Here is a 17,138-nt window from a genome sequence, read left to right on the forward strand (position 1 = left end):
ATAGAAAGCAATTAGTGAATTTTGCGGACTAAACGTCGCATTTCTTTCCACATGAAATTTGCTTTTGTTTTATATAACAAAATTCTTATTTGTTAACCAAATGTTAAATCAGAATTTTATAAATGCGCTATGGATAACCATTACATTTGTTTTGCTTTCTGCAACACTAGACAAAAGTAGTCATCAGATAAATTTATTTTACTAAACAATTTTCGATGCTTTTATGTACAGATGCAGCTTATAGTCCAGAAAATATGGTAATGAATATTCATATTTTTCAACGGCTCGCCTTCTCTCTTTAACAAATATCAAAAAGTTTCCATAGCATGCAAATACAAAAACAGAAATTGTACATGAAGACTAGAAGTCTTTTTAAACACGAAACAGTTGTATTAAAGAATTAAGAACCTTTCATTTAATGATATATAGATGGGAGGAAAAGTAAAGGAAAAAAAAATACATACATTTTTAATACAGGCAGGAAATTCAAGAAAGTATTTATAACAAGCAACACACAAACTATTTATTACATGGCTTTTACTTTGTTCAAATGAAAATAACAGTTAGTAAAAGTTTAACACGCGTAATGGTTATGAGCACATGCTGATGTTGTTCAGATGCCTTATACCAGATTATAATAATGTCATGTTACACGGTCATGGTGTTTTTCTAGTGACAGTAGTTCAATGCTCAAATAAAATTTAAGGCTATCTATATAGGGGGCAGAAACAATAAGACACATTTAACAATATAAACACATTTTGAGCAATGGTCATTTAAATGATGGCAATGTTCAACAATGGCAAATTCTTATGTATCATCAGAGGTTATCTACAGCAAGTATCACCCAGTGGGCCACCAAGCAAGTGCAGTAAGCATGTGTAAGCAGAGAAAGCATAGAAGCCTGATATAGTTGTAGAAACATCCCTCCACACAGTGTCAAACAGACATAGCCATCATTGTTATGTATGCTTCTTATTTGTTTTTAATACACATGTTGATACATGTAATTTGTTACAAGGAGAACAAAAAAAGGTTTAAAAAAAACTAAACTACAAAAACTAGTGTTAATCTATACCTTCCAATTTTAATCTGAACTTGAAGTGTCAGTGACATTGTTAACAAAATTAATAAAAGAAGTTTTCACCATTTACATGTTAGTATTTTACCAAGGTATAAAAGAGCATTACTGCAAACACTGCCTTGGAAGCTGTTTACAGACTGTTTATTGCTAATTGCTACTACCAAAAGAGAATTTTAAAACACTCTTAATTACTATAAACAAAACTGGGAATGTAAGCTAACATATAGCACACCCACGTGGAACAGTGATGCCATTAGTAAAGGTTTTCAGGGTAACAAATAAAGAGTGAACACATAACACTGGGACCAATAATGAACACTCTCAATGACAAACCTATAAATGCACTGTTAGAGGCTAGCTGTGACCGAGCACTGATGTTTCCCCGGCGTGCAAAGCTCTGATTTGATGGCGTCAGATCATAGTCATCTGTGAGAGAAGGAAACGGTGCACGGGTTAGTAACATACACTCAATCTGTAAACAGCCGGCTATCTCTATCTGGTGTGTCCATCTAGCTAACTCCATGGCAACTGACACAAAAAACTATGAGCACATTTCTGGACAAACTAGAGCTTACAGACGTGACGAATACCCATACATGCCGCATTGACAAAGAATATTTTGAATGTTGTCTTCACAAAAAACAGTGAACACCATGCTCAATGTTTAAAACCCACTAAGTGACCCCGTGACCTAGTTTTTGACCAAGCATGGCCCATGTTCCAACATGACCTATATATCATCTAGATACAACTTCTGACCAAGTTTTGTGAAGTTCGAATGAAAACTTCTTGAATTAGCGAGCGGACACCATGCTCAATGTTTAAAACACACTAAGAGACCCCGTGACCTAGTTTTTGACCTGCAATGACCCATGTTGGAACTTGACCTAGACATCATCCAGATACAACTTCTGACCAAGTTTGGTGAAGCTCGGATAAAAACTACTCAAATTAGAGAGCCGACACCATGCTCAATGTTAAAAAACGCACTAAGTGACCCCGTGACCTAGTTTTCGACCCAGCATGACCCATATTCAAACTTGACCTAGACATCATCTAGATACAACATCTGACCAAGTTTGGTGAAGATCGGATGATAACAACTTGAAATAGAGAGTGGACACTTAATACGGACCGACCGACCTACAGACAGACCAACAGACAAGTTCACTCCTATATACCCCCCTAAACTTCGTTTGTGGGGGTATAATGATTAGAAGCTTATTTCAAACACGAAGGCAAAAAATCCTGAAGCGCTCACAGCAAAGATTTTAACGGACTTGACAAAATGACAATTTTCAAGAACAAGTCTTCAGTTACAACCTGAGGGTTCGTATGTTTTTACTATGGCCACAAAAAGAAAACTACATGACCATGTACCATGACTCATTGAGGCCAAATTTGTAAATGGAACAAAACCATGTCTTACTTGGCCGAAAAATAATCAGGACAAATGTTCTGAGCAAGTTCTATTTAGATTACCCATATGAATGTAATTTCTACAGTGTTTACAAACTTTTTTAAAATTAGACCAAGTGACCTAGTATTAAACCCACATGACCCTATTTCAAACTCATCTGAGAAATCATTGGGTTGAGTGTTTATATCAAGTTTAATCAAACAAGAGGGCCTGAAAGGCCCAAAGTCGCTCACCTGAGATTCAAAGGAACTGACCTGTTCTGTGCAGCCCAAGATGTCATTAGAACAAAATGTTCTTACCAACTTTCATGACTAGTGAACACCCTGGCAGCCACCTTTTTCAACAGACCAGAACCATTTTCATACACATCCAAGATATCATTTAAACAAATATACTGACAAAGTTTCATGAAGATTCATAAGTCCATATAAGGAAAAATGCCCCGCCCATTGGTGGCCATGTTTTTCAAGCAACTGGAACCATTTTCGAACTTGTCCAAAATATCATTGGGACAAATCTTCTGACAAAGTTTCATGACGAATGTACAATAAATACAGCTTCTAGAGTGTTAACAAGGTTTAACTATAGCTATATAAGGAAAAATGCCACGCCCCCTTGGCGGCCATGTTTTTTCCACCAACCGGAACCATTTTCGAACTCATCCAAGATATCATTGGGACAAATCATCTGACCAAGTTTCATGATGATCAGACAATAAATGTGGCCTCTAGAGTGTTAACAAGGTTTTACAAAAGCATGATATATAGCCATATTAGGAAAAATGCCCCGCCCCCTGGTGGCCATGTTTTTTAAGCAACCAAAACCATTTTCGAACTCATCCAAGATATCATTAGGACAAATCTTCTGACCAAATTTCATGAAGATCGGAAAATAAATGTGGCCTCTAGAGTGTTAACAAGGTTATACTATAGCCATATAAGGAAAAATGCCCCGCCCCCTGGCAGCCATGTTTTTCAACCAAAGGGCATCATTTTTTAACTTGTCCAAGATATTATTGGGATGAATCTACTGACCAAGTTTCATGAAGATCGGACAATAAATGTGGACTCTAGAGTGTTAACAAGATTTTACTATAACCATATATAGCCATGTAAGGAAAAATGCCCCACCCCTTGGCAGCCATGTTTTTCAAGCAAACATAACCATTTTTTAACTCATCCAAGATATTATTGATATCAATCTTCTGACCAAATTTCATGAAGATTGGACAATAAATGTGACTTATAGAGTGTTCACAAGGTTTCTCTATAGCCGTATGAGGAATACTGCCCCGCCCCCTGGCGGCCATGTTCAATGGACCGGAACCATTTTTGAACTCAACCAACATATCATTTAGACAAAGATTTTGACAAAGTTACATGAAGATTGGGCATCAAATGTGACTTCTACAGTGTTCACAAGATTTTTCTTTTTTTTGACCTAGTGACCTTGTTTTTGACCCAGCATGACCCAGTTTCGAACTTAGTCGAGGTATCAATGGGACAAATGTTCTGACCAAATTTCATGAAGATCAGACAATAAATGTGGCCTCTAAAGTGTTCACAAGGCAAAATGTTGACGATGCACGACGGACGACGGACAAAAGGCGATCACAACGTGCTCAGGTGAGCTAAAAAGGCATTGAATGTGGCCTCAATGGTTTTACAAACTTATGCTTCCCATAATTTTTATGAAGATTGCGCAATAAAAGTGGTCTCTACAATGTTTCCATGCTTTGTATTTAATTTAACTTATTTTTGACCAATTGTTTACACTAAGTAACCCAGTTTCCAACTTGGCCAGGATATCGAATGGCGTAATGTTCTAAAAATTCTAAAAAATAAAGATTTGAACTGGGTCTAGTTATCATAAGGATAAATGCTGTAATCATGTTTTAACCCCATGTGGCTTACTTGGCTAAGATATCATTTAGACAAATGTTCTGACCCTGTTTCATGACGATTGGACAATTAATGTGGCCTCTAGAGAGTTAACAAGCTTTTTCTTAAATGTTACCTCGTGACTTAGTTTTTTACCACACATTGACAAAGCTTTGAACATGACAGAGATATTGCTTTGAAAAATGTTCTGACCAAGAGTGTTAACAAGGTAACTTTTAACTATGGATTATGAAAGATGCACTGTTGACAACTGACAAAAGGTGATCACAAAAGCTTATCATGTTTTTGTGCTCAGGTGAGCTACACACTTGTATACAAACTATGTTAAGCTAAAGTGTTTGGGTTATATGGCAAGTGAAAACTGAGCATAATGAACTACTTTTATCAAACTAAAATTGAAGATTGGAAAGTTTCAATTAATTCTAATCAGTAGATTATTTATTTAACCGAAGCAATTGCAACATTTATGGATGTAACCCCATAATATGTTAATAATAAATATAATTATAATTTACAAGAAAGTTATTAAGGAAAAACATATTTTCATGCAAAAACAAAAGCTGCTGTGGCCACAAGACATTTCCTGGTTCCCATTCAAGTGTCTCAAGGTTGAAGCCAGCTGTATACAGGTAGGTGACCGTACCATGTGAATGAGAGGCACATGAGATATTCAACCACTCATGAAAGGCAGAGAGAGCTGTGAGATATTCAATCACTCATGAAAAGCAGAGAGAGCTGTGAAATATTCAACCACTCATAAAAGACAGAGAGAGCTGTGAGATATTTAACCACTCATGAAAGGCAGAGAGAGCTATGAAATATTCAACCACTCATGAAAGGCAGAGAGAGCAGTGAAATATTCAACCACTCATGAAAGGCAGAGAGAGCTGTGAGATATTCAACCACTCATGAAAGGCAGAAAGAGCTGTGTGATATTCAACCACTCCTGAAAGGCAGAGAGAGCTGTTAGATATTCAAACAATCATGAAAGGGATGGAGAGCTGTGAGATATTCAACCACTCATGAAAGGCAGAGAGAGCTGTGATATATTCAACCACTCATGAAAGGCAGAGAGAGCTGTGCGATATTCAACCACTCATGAAAGGGAGAGAGAGCTGTGAAATATTCAACCACTCATGAAAGGGAGAGAGAGCTGTGATATTCAACCACTCATGAAAGGCAGAGAGAGCTGTGAAATATTCAATCCCTCATGAAAAGGCAGAGAGAGCTGTGAGATATTCAACCACTCATGAAAGGCAGAGAGAGCTGTGAGATATTCAACCACTAAGAAAGGGAGGGAGAGCTGTGAAATATTCAACTACTCATGAAAGGCAGAGAGAGCTGTGAGATATTCAACCACTCATGAAAGGCAGAGAGAGCTGTGAGATATTCAACCACACATGAAATGCAGAGAGAAAGCAGACCCAGATGTCTTATAGGACCTTACCATATAAACAACATATGCATACTTGAAAGCACATTTAATAAATACAATTGGCAAGTATTTTGTATACTTTAAAGGATAAAACTGAAGAAATTAGGATTAATTTAATAACTTAATAATTATAAAAAGTAAGCAGTATGAATCATATAAATATAATTATAAGTTTCATAAAATTCACTACATAAAATCAAGTGTAACAAATGGTCATGAGTTCACCAATTATTGAAGACTTGACCTGATAATAGGTACCACAACAAAAGTATTTTACCCAAATGAACAAAAATGTGTCCATATAACACTGGACACCACCACATTCCACTTTTCTCCAAAAGATCCACCAAAGTAAAGCAACACTCAATTATTCCTGTTAAAATTTAGTAAAGAATAAAAAATGTACAAGCTTTTTTACAGCCTACAGTGACTTTTATCCTCTAATCGTGACCCTGAACTTTGAGGTAAGTGAACAGATTAACACATAAAATGCCGTGTCCTATTGGTTGTCATTCTTGGTAAAGTATTAAAAATATAGTAATCAATGACAATATAACTGTATAAAAAAGCCGTTTTATAGCAATATTTTTAAGTTCAACCAAGGCTTTTCATGTAGGGAGACGAGTTTTACATGCAACTTATCTCTATCAAATGACAAGCAATTGTGTCAAGTTATTTTCAAATCCATTTATATGTGACAAAGTTAAGATAGAGACAGGAATTTTTTACCTATGTTATGGCCTAACTCTACATTTTACCCCTTAGTGTGACCTTGACTTTTGAGGTAGGGAGACAAAGAATGCCATCCATTTGCGGTGAATAATCTTAAAATACTATCATCAATGGCAAAGTTGAAATAAATCAGATGTTTAATGGCCAACTTAATATTTGACAAGAGTTCCGCGGTCGGAGATGACCGCATTGAAGCCGGATTTTTGATTTAAATGACAGGAAAGTACCTTTCGTGTTTTTGTCAATGCAATACTTAAATTACTGAAATATTGTTCAAAGGTCAAAATGAAATGTAAGTACTTTTCAAGGCATGAGCAAACCTTGTGTTATGTTTTGAATGCATGCATATACATGAACAACAATAACATTTAAGGTCACAAATATGAACTTGAATTGACAATTAGGAAAGTTTGATCTCAATTTTTTTATTAGCAAATTAGTAAGATATTGTTTGAAGTTTCCATCAATTTCATTATCAATCATTTCTGGCCAATCTTTATTTCAAGTTTGAAGACTCTAGGTACAAGCATACCAAAGTTATAACATGAAATAAGAACTTTAACATTTTTACATTCAAGGTCACAGTGACCTTGACCTTCAAATGAATGACCTTGAAATGTCCAGTGGTTACTTACTAGTTCTGGCCAACCTTCATGTCAAGTTTCAAGACTCTAGGTCCAAGCATACCAAAGTTATACCATGAAATAAGAACTTTAACATTTTCGAGCACGCCGCCACCCCGCCCGCCCGCCCGCCCCCCCGCCTGCCCGACAACATCAATCTATAAGCCGAGATTTTTTCGAAAAAAATCCGGCTAAAAACTAAAGTATGACCTTGATCTTTGAGGAAGGGAAACAAGTTTTCCAACGTGATATGTCTTATGTTGGATTGGATTCGTGCTACGTTATTTGACTTTTGACCTTTATGTGTGACCTTGACCTTTGAGGTATGGGGAGGGTCGTTTCATGAGTCATGTAATTTTATGATGGTTTACTTTTGTGTCAAGTTATTTCCAAACTCCCTCACTAAAAGGCCAAGTAATGGCTGAGACAGGAATTTTCTATGCACATAAAAACATATCATATGGACAGAGACATTGCCATATGGTTCCATTTTGACAGGGGGCAAAAAAATATTTCAAATATTGAATAACAATAACACACAAATGATGCAAACAAGTTAACTGAACTATCATTTATAACATTTCAGTCAAAGGGGAGCAACTGAATCAATCCTTTATTTAATTCAATAGATGTCTCAAATGTTGTATAAGTCTAATTTCAAACTAGAGTGGTATCAAGGTTATCTAAGAAATGACCTAGTTACCTAGTTTTTAAACACAAAACCTGGATTCGAACTAGGCCTAGATTTTACCAATATGAACATTTTTGCCAAGTTTCATTAAGATTGAGTCCTAAATGTGGTCTCTTGTGCGGGCACAAGGTTTTTCTAAGATTTAACCTGGAGACATGGTTGTTAGACGCACAAGATCCAGATTCAAACTTGGCCTAGATATGTTTCAAATTAACATTCAAACCAAGTTTCATCAAAATTGAGTCCTAAATGTGGCCTCTAGAGTGGACAACAAGGTTTTTCTTAGATTTGACCTGAGGACCTATTTTTTGAATGCACATGACCTAAATTAAAGCTTGGCCTTGATATTATCTAAATAAATATTCTTTCTAACTTTCATTGAGATTCAGTAATAAATGTGGTAACAACGTTTATTTTTAACTTGACTTGTAATCTAGTTTATGGACCCACGGTACTCTGATTCAAACTTTGCCTAGATACATGTATTATCTACAAAAATATTCTTACAAAGTTTCATAAAGTTTGATTCATAGCTGGCCTACATATTCTCTAGATAACCTTTCTGACCAAAGTTTGATTAAGATTATGGGACAATTGTGGTTCTTGTGTGGTAGCAAGCTTTGAAAAGGATGAGGGTACACCACATACACCTTTAAACTGCATGAAACCAGATATAGGGTAATCACAATAGTTCCACTTGGTGAGCATAAAACAGTCTACCTTAGAAGTGCATGTGTGTCTTTTGTTAAACAAAACAATTTACAATTTACACTTTTTAAACATCAAAAGAAGAAAGATAAACAAGATCATCAATCCAAAGCAAGCATAAAAGATGAGCTGTGCACCATAGCTGCCCGAAGAACAACTATAGAGAGAAAAACTTAGGTAAGTCTCTGAACTATTTCCATTATACAAATAGATAGCATACTTCTTTTCAATAATATTTCAATAATATTTTACATTTGGAATTTAATTTGAATAAAACAGACAGTGAATCAAGACATTTTAAATAGACAGTACACATACACACATACAATTTTAAAATAAAAAAAAATTGTTTAAATGTTTATGAATATGAAATAAAATATGTAAAAAAGACAAAAACATAATCTTACTACCAGACTGAGTAATCAATTTAAAGAAAATCCTATGTCAGCATAGGTGATAATAACTTTTATAACAAAGTTCAAAGGTTACAGTTGAATGTGTACACTTTAGCAGCAGGATGGTGCAACCATAGCTATAACCACACCTCAGCCCTGTGAAGTGAGAAATACAAACAGACCTCTGATGATGTATGGATATTTGGGCTCGTATGAGACATCTAGAGTACCAAAAGGTCAACATTCAACAAACAAACAAGTTCAGTTATATCTAAGTGTACCAAGTTTGAGGTGTTAAAATAATATGGAAATAGTGTTTAAATACTTAAATCTTCAAACAAAATATTGAAACTAATTATTTCTGAAATTGAGGATTAATAAAATGTTCACAAATTATGAAAAATTGAAAAACTATTAATCAAAGAATTGGCATTAGTGAAAAAATTAATTAAAAACTCTTTAAGCAAAATAGAGCTTGAAATATGACAAATAAATTATGTATGAATAATGCTGGATGTGATTACAAAATTAATTCAAAATTAATCAAGGTAACTATAATAAATGTGTGTCCTAAGGTTTGGTTATGATGCTCAGACTGTGCATGCTTTACATACCACTTGTTAAAGTGTCCTCTTTCAATAACTTTCGTTCTGTTTCTGTTGTTAATACTAGACATAACAGGAAGAAGCAAATTAAAGTCCAGTTAGAAGAAAAAAGTGCACCAGGTATATGGCTAACCACAATGAACACAAGAACATTTATTTAATGTAATTTTAGCTAATTTAAAACTCCTATAATGATCAATCTAGACAAACCTTTTGTACATATAGAGTGTGAACATTTCAGACAAATTAGAGAGGCAAAAAGTTTGAAGGATGGTAAACACTTAACATTGCACTTTTTTGTTAGTAGCATGAGCACATGTGCTTGCAACCTACATATTCTATTGTATTAATAGATATACAAATGTACTGTGTGCAAAAGTCATCGTACTATGAATAACACAGCTCTAAATCAGTGTGGAAACCCACACCTGACCACAACTGCAACCTTGAAAATTACATAATAATATACTTTCAAAAATCGTAAAAACACAGAGAGGTATTTGAAAAAGTTTCACTCCAGCAGACTTAAACAAACTTAAAGCTGATCATTATTTCTAATGTCTACAGACAAGCAGTGAATTGAAGAGAAGTAAAGTTGCAGTAGGGTCTTGCCCATGGAAACCTACATCTCCTGTTCATTGGGGCACTGATGGGCCTATAGCCTATGGAAATAAATTGCATGTTTGAAGCAATCCCATGATACACAGTTCATGGCAATATCATAAGGTAATATAACTAAGCTTTCTTTTACAACTGGAAACAAGTATAATGTTAGCTTTTAAAATATTAATACAGCCTAAATTTGAAATTCTATATCATGACATGTATTGAAAACTTATGCACATTGTCCAAAATGTTCAATAGAAACAGTAATTAAAAATTGCAAACAACACATGTAAAACAACACCTTTAGCTTCTACACAATTCGAGATAACTACAGCAAATCAAGACATCACAAATTTGCCTAGGCAACAAAAAGATCAGAAATCATGACCTTATGACCTTTAACCTTAAACCACATAAGCAGCTATAGTGACCTCATTTTCCCCTTACTGATGACCTATGTTGACCTACTTTTTCCTCGTAGATTCCTGAGCTGCTCCTCTTGCTGCCTCAGCATGGCCTCCTGCTGGGTCTCCAGCGTTGTATTGGTCACTGGAGCCTCGGGGAACATGCTGCGCAGCGCGCGCCGCGAGTCAGAGTCCGCTACAACACACAAAACACACCGGCATGTCACCACTACTGGCTAAGGGAGGGATGGCAAATAAACAGGAAATTATTTTATAGTTTAATCATTCAACACAGCAAAACTCTACCAGCAAACACCTAGAAAATAGAAATAAGAGGATGTAACGGAAATCAAAATGACAGGGAAAAACAGGAACTTATATAATATATAACTAAAATTTACAAAACTTAAATTCCATTCATTCTAATGAACATCTTGACAGACAATTTTCTAGTTTTACGACATATAAAGCACACTAGAAATGCGAAGCACCTACTTTTGTATTTGAGCTCGTTGAACTGTTGGATGTTGCGGGCGTTGGCATTGTCCGTGGCAGGGCGGGGCGGTGGCAGGGAGGCATTCTTGTTCATCGCATTCTCAAACACGATCTTATTCCTTTGGAGAGGTCACAATATGTCAATAATTAAATGCAAGGCAGACATTATGTCATCTGACAGCATTTATCTTTATGCACAGAATATGCTGAATAAAATGGCTTTTAATAATGTGTACTTTGATATCATTAAGATTGCAAATTCACTTGTTGGAATACTGATATTGATAAAGTTGTCTAGCTACATATGTCATTACAAAAACAAGAGGCTTAGTAAACATAGAGTTAGATATAGGAGTTCATATATTGTGCTCACATAAACAGTTAAAATAACAATAACAAATTAAAAAAAACACTAGTTTTTTAAAAGTAAAAAAAGTACAAGAACTGAGTACAAATATGGTAAGTAAAACTTACTATAAACCAAAAAACTAACAGCAAATCAACAAAATAATCATTACTGCCAGTTATGTTGTTCAAACCGAACATCAAAATCAAGTCTGAAAATTTTGCAAACTCAATGTTACGATTACGAAACAAAATTAGCAAACACACTTGCTCAGTTACATGTGCTAAGTTTATGTTATTTGAAATCACAGGCAACACCAAAAACATTTCAATATTGTAGCCCCAAATCTTTCTTAACATGAAACACTAAAAGCCACTAGGTTACTACATCATAACAATATGATGTTGAGATAAATACAATACTTAATTTGCCTTAATAAAAAAACTACTACAACTGTTTATCTCTATCTTTATTTCCTTCTTTAAATATTTGCATATAAAAATAATCTTTAACTCAGGAGGGATGAAATTAAGCTGTATTTTGTGAGATACTCGAGAGACAAAAGGCAAAAGAAATGAGACTAAAATAATTTGATAATAATAAATGAGATAGAATGGATCCAAGAAAAAGTTATCATAAATGGAACTGTAGAAATATTGATGTTTTAGTTTAAGCAATAGCTACAGAATTTAAATATAAAAAAATAGTTTTCAAATTATATTAATATGGATATTTCAGTCAACAATTCTATAGGGACACCAATTACTAATTTGCATACAGGGGATCATGTATAGGAATAAAGAAGGTTAATATGTTTGCAACTCTAGTTGAAAGTAGCCTTGTTGTTACCTTTCAATATACTCAGATGTGGTACTGTATTTCAAAACAAAAAATGCAAAATATAACAAGAGCTTTTTCATAGTTATTATTTTCATATATCTATGAATGTAAAGCTAGGTAGCATTATATATGTGTGCATGCGTGTCAATACTATGTCTATATACATTTTTTTCATGAAAATGATATTGAACTCCAACTCAATTCCAATTTGACAAACAAATTGAGCTCTTAAAAACATTAGTACCAGTATATATTTTGTATAATTATGCATAATTCTATTTATGTATGAAATTGTTCCAAACCTATTAATCAATTACAAAATTTATCATGAATAAATGACAACACTTAGATTCATAGACTGTTATGAATTTTATTAAATACTCAGTAGAATGAGGTACCTATATTAACATTAATTTATTGAAAGAGTTTAAATGTGTTATGTACTTCAACGAGGGTATAATTCAAGTAATCAATTACTGTTTTTCAAATCCAATTGCAGGAGTGTAATAAACTAAACAATATAAGCAAAAACTAAAATGAACACTTTGAGTTCACATGACAGCGACAGACAAGGATTATGACACTTTTCTCACCTCTCATTTTTCTGTCAGACATGACAAAAATATAAAAGTATTATAGTAATCGTGCATCATTAACTGTGATTAAACACTAGAGCAAAATCAACTGACCCAGATTGCAAGATTGTACACATTGGAATCCACAACTACATAGAGAAGACATGTTTTTTTTTATGATTTACAACTGCAAGGACCATTACAAATGGTCCTCAAAGATATGTTTTGGTGATCATATTTTACATTGAGCCTTACTCTGTTAAACTGGGCTTCCTTCATATGTGTAAAGTGTGTCCCAGATTAGAACTGGGCTTCCTACATATGTGTAAAGTGTGTCCCAGATTAGAACTGGGCCTCCTACATATGTGTAAAGTGTGTCCCAGATTAGCATGTGCAGTCCCCACCGGCTAATCAGGGACAATACTTTCCGTTGTTCTGGTATTTGTGTTAAGGTAGTATTTTCTTTTGGAAAATCCAGTCTAAGCTGAAAGAGTCGTCCCTGATTAGCCTGTGTGGACTGCACGTCCCTGATTAGCCTGTGTGGACTGCACGTCCCTGATAAGCCTGTGTGGACTGCACGTCCCTGATTAGCCTGTGTGGACTGCACGTCCCTGATTAACCTGTGTGGACTGCACGTCCCTGATTAGCCTATGTGAACTGCACGTCCCTGATTAACCTGTGTTGACTGCACGTCCCTGATTAGCCTGTGTGGACTGCACGTCCCTGATAAGCCTGTGTGGACTGCACGTCCCTGATAAGCCTGTGTGGACTGCACGTCCCTGATTAGCCTGTGTGGACTGCATGTCCCTGATTAACCTGTGTGGACTGCACGTCTCTGATTAGCCTGTGTGGACTGCACGTCCCTGATTAGCCTGTGTGGACTGCACGTCCCTGATTAGCCTGTGTGGACTGCAAGTCCCTGATTAGCCTGTGTGAACTGCACGTCCCTGATTAACCTGTGTGGACTGCACGTCCCTGATTAGCCTGTGTGGACTGCACGTCCCTGATTAGAATGTGTGAACTGCACGTCCCTGATTAGCCTGTGTGGACTGCACGTCCCTGATTAGCCTGTGTGGACTGCACGTCCCTGATTAACCTGTGTGGACTGCACGTCCCTGATTAGCCTGTGTGGACTGCACGTCCCTGATTAGAATGTGTGAACTGCATGTCCCTGATTAGCCTGTGTGGACTGCACGTCCCTGATTAGCCTGTGTGGACTGCACGTCCCTGATTAACCTGTGTGGACTGCACGTCCCTGATTAGCCTGTGTGGACTGCAAAGGCTTTTCAAGGAGGACACATTACGCACATGCATTCAACTCGTTTTCCTAGATCAAGGCTTATTAATGTTGTGATATGAGCAAATGTTTAAGTTGACAATAGATGCCAATGTGCCAATGCAGCAAGGCTTGGTTCAGTAGACTTGCTCCCCTAGAATGAATATTGAAGTAAGAATATTAAAGGTTAACACTAACGGGGGAGGCCTCTGGATGGTGCGGGGGTCAAACACGTCTGGCTCGTTCTGTAATGTAACACATTCATATCAGCTGGAAATAATCCTAGCAACAGAAATCACTCTTTTCCACCATTTTGAGACATTTGCATTTTTTCTAGTTACTCTGTAATCTCATCTGAATTTTAAGACATTTTTTTGCATTTAAATCCTTGACATCTATTCATACATCTTTACTTATTGTAAAATTTTAATCAAACTTATTGTGAACAGGTGACAAAGATTACAACATTTATAATAACAAAACATCAAACAAAATATATTAAACAAAAACATTAACGTAATCAATTTTTATTATCTAAAAATTTAAGTTATGATATTTCAAGTGAACAAACACACAATTTTATCAAAAATTGTGCAGTCATTATTTCAGTTGTAAACCATAGTAATCATCATATCAATTTCTAGATGTAAACATCTATAGAAGAAAAACCACAATTAATGACATTTCAAGACCTTAGAGCCTCCCCCCTCCCCCACCACAATAGTTGTCATATCTTGCTGTTTTCGAGAGCGTTCTCCACCCCACTTCCCCTACCCCAAGCCATTACCATACCTTGCTGTTCTCGAGAGATCCGACCATTCCCCCAGCCATTACCATATCTTGCTGTTCTCGAGAGCCCCCACCCCTCCCCCAGCCATTACCATACCTTTCTGTTCTCGAGAGCGTTCTCCTCCCCCCAGCAATTACCATACCTTGCTGTTCTTGAGAGCTTCTCCACCCCCCTCCCCCCAGCCATTACCATACATTGCTGTTCTCGGAAGCCCCCTCTCCCCATCCATTACCATACCTTGCTGTTCTCAAGAGCCCCCAAGCCATTACCATACCTTGCTGTTCTCGAGAGCCCCCTCCTCCCAGCCATTACCATACCTTGCTGTTCTTGAGAAGAGCTTCTCCACCCCCCTCCCCCCAGCCATTACCATACATTGCTGTTCTCGAAAGCCCCCTCTCCCCAGCCATTACCATACATTGCTGTTCTCGAGAGCCCCCAAGCCATTACCATACCTTGCTGTTCTAGAGAGCGTTCTGCACACCCCTCCACCCAGCCATTACCATACCTTGCTGTTCTCAAGAGCCCCCTTCCCCCAGCTATTACCATACCTAGCTGTTCTTGAGAGCCCTCCTTCCCCCAGCCATTACCATACCTTGCTGTTCTCGAGAGCCCCAGCCCCGGTCATTACCATACTTTGCTTTTCTTGAGAGCGTTTTCCACTCCCCCCTAGCCATAAACATACCTTGCTGTTCTCGAGAGCCCCCTACCCAAGCCATTACCATACCATGCTTTCTTGAGAGCCCCCCTCCCCTCAGCCATTACCATACCTTGCTGTTCTCGAGAGCGTTCTCCACACGCCGACGTTCACTCTGAAGTTGCTTCCTCATGGACGCCAGCTGGGTGAGCACATCAGAGCCTGTAACATGTCATGGGATCAATACACACACTATCAAACATTGTTACAAGTTTTTTTTGTTTTTTTTTCTTAGTACATGTATGTTATGTTGACAAATAAATTCATACTGAATATCTTAATCTTACTTTTTAATGTTGAACCTACTTGTATACTTGGATTCAAAGCAGATTTTGTCATCACTATAAGTTCTAAAGTGATGACAAAATCTGCTTTGAATCAAAGTAAAACTGAGAGATACAAAGTAACATGTGCACTTTAGAAGGATATTATAATTTGCAACTTATAATTTGTCCTCAAGTTTTGTTGTGGCATCTGTTACTATATATTGTATTAACACAGTTTTGACTTTGATTTGACTGTGCCAAAAAATAGATATGCCATATAATTTTTGACATTACTACTTTATACTTGCCAAACATGTTAATGATAAATTGAATATGACATTGGTAAAATGTTCCAAGAGTATAAGCTAGTTGAGTCACTAACTAGCCAAACATTTTCAAAAAAATAAAATTTATGCATTTACCTTATTTAATTTTAAACAAAATATTAATATTTATACAAATGGCTATGGTATTTTGTATGCTGATATTTTATGATGCGTAATAATACTATTATTACCTCACAATGTAATAGTTTTATTTTAATGGAAAACTTTGGAATTTGTGAGGATTGAATTGCAGCTAAGAGGACTTAAATAAAAATATTTCAGCTAGAATGGCTAAACAGAATCTGAAAAATAGCCAGTAATATAATACCCAATTTCCAATCTGTACTTCAAGAATTGATAAAACATGTATTAAGTTATGATTTTAAACAGTTGTTTAATAAGCTGATGAGTTGATGCTGCTGGTAATTGCATGTTAACTCTTTCAGTGCTGGAACCGAATTTTGAAGGCCTTTGCAAACAGTTTGGATCAAGATGAGACACCACGTTCTGTGGCGTCTCATCTGGATCCAAAATGTTTGCTATTCTGATAGTATTCTTTGAAAAAAATCGAAGAAATGCTAATTTAATAAATTCAGCAGACGACATTTTAGCAGACAACAAATTTCCCAGCATGCAAAGGGTTAAACATTTCATGGCACCAGCCACTAAACTGTTCACTAGTGAGCAGTGTTACACTTACTTGGGGGTCTGTTGGACTGGGCAGGCTGGGGCGAGGCTTGCTACAACAACATACAATACACTTAATCTAATGTCATATCATGTTTATGTAAAACTCATCAAGAGCTCTAATACAAGCTCTTATTAACACAGGAACAGAAATAGTAAAGCTTTATAAATGATCAATATTGTGTAATCATGTTTATTTTCTGCCATACAATATTGTGCACTATAATTTATACATCGAG

The 17,138-nt window shown here is 36.2% G+C and overlaps 1 protein-coding gene across 7 annotated transcripts in view; it reads right to left on the minus strand.

Annotated features, from left to right (window-relative positions):
* Positions 1–17,138, minus strand: part of LOC127861575 (centrosome and spindle pole associated protein 1-like) — a 152,112-nt gene that overhangs the window by 16,732 nt on the left and 118,242 nt on the right. The window contains exons 42-50 of one of the 7 annotated variants that reach the window (XM_052400174.1): positions 16,913–16,952; positions 15,694–15,782; positions 14,335–14,381; positions 11,618–11,656; positions 11,100–11,218; positions 10,669–10,800; positions 9,604–9,657; positions 9,172–9,210; positions 1,418–1,510 (exon numbers count right to left, since the gene is read on the minus strand). In XM_052400174.1, the coding sequence (XP_052256134.1) occupies positions 1,418–1,510; positions 9,172–9,210; positions 9,604–9,657; positions 10,669–10,800; positions 11,100–11,218; positions 11,618–11,656; positions 14,335–14,381; positions 15,694–15,782; positions 16,913–16,952 (652 nt within the window). Of the gene's footprint in view, positions 1–1,417; positions 1,511–9,171; positions 9,211–9,603; positions 9,658–10,220; positions 10,257–10,668; positions 10,801–11,099; positions 11,219–11,617; positions 11,657–14,334; positions 14,382–15,693; positions 15,783–16,912; positions 16,953–17,138 lie in introns of all 7 variants that reach the window. The other 6 variants (XM_052400177.1, XM_052400173.1, XM_052400175.1 and 3 more) reach the window with 6 other exon arrangements.

Source organism: Dreissena polymorpha, chromosome 16, assembly GCF_020536995.1.
Source record: "Dreissena polymorpha isolate Duluth1 chromosome 16, UMN_Dpol_1.0, whole genome shotgun sequence".
Taxonomy (NCBI): Eukaryota; Metazoa; Mollusca; class Bivalvia; order Myida; family Dreissenidae; genus Dreissena; species Dreissena polymorpha.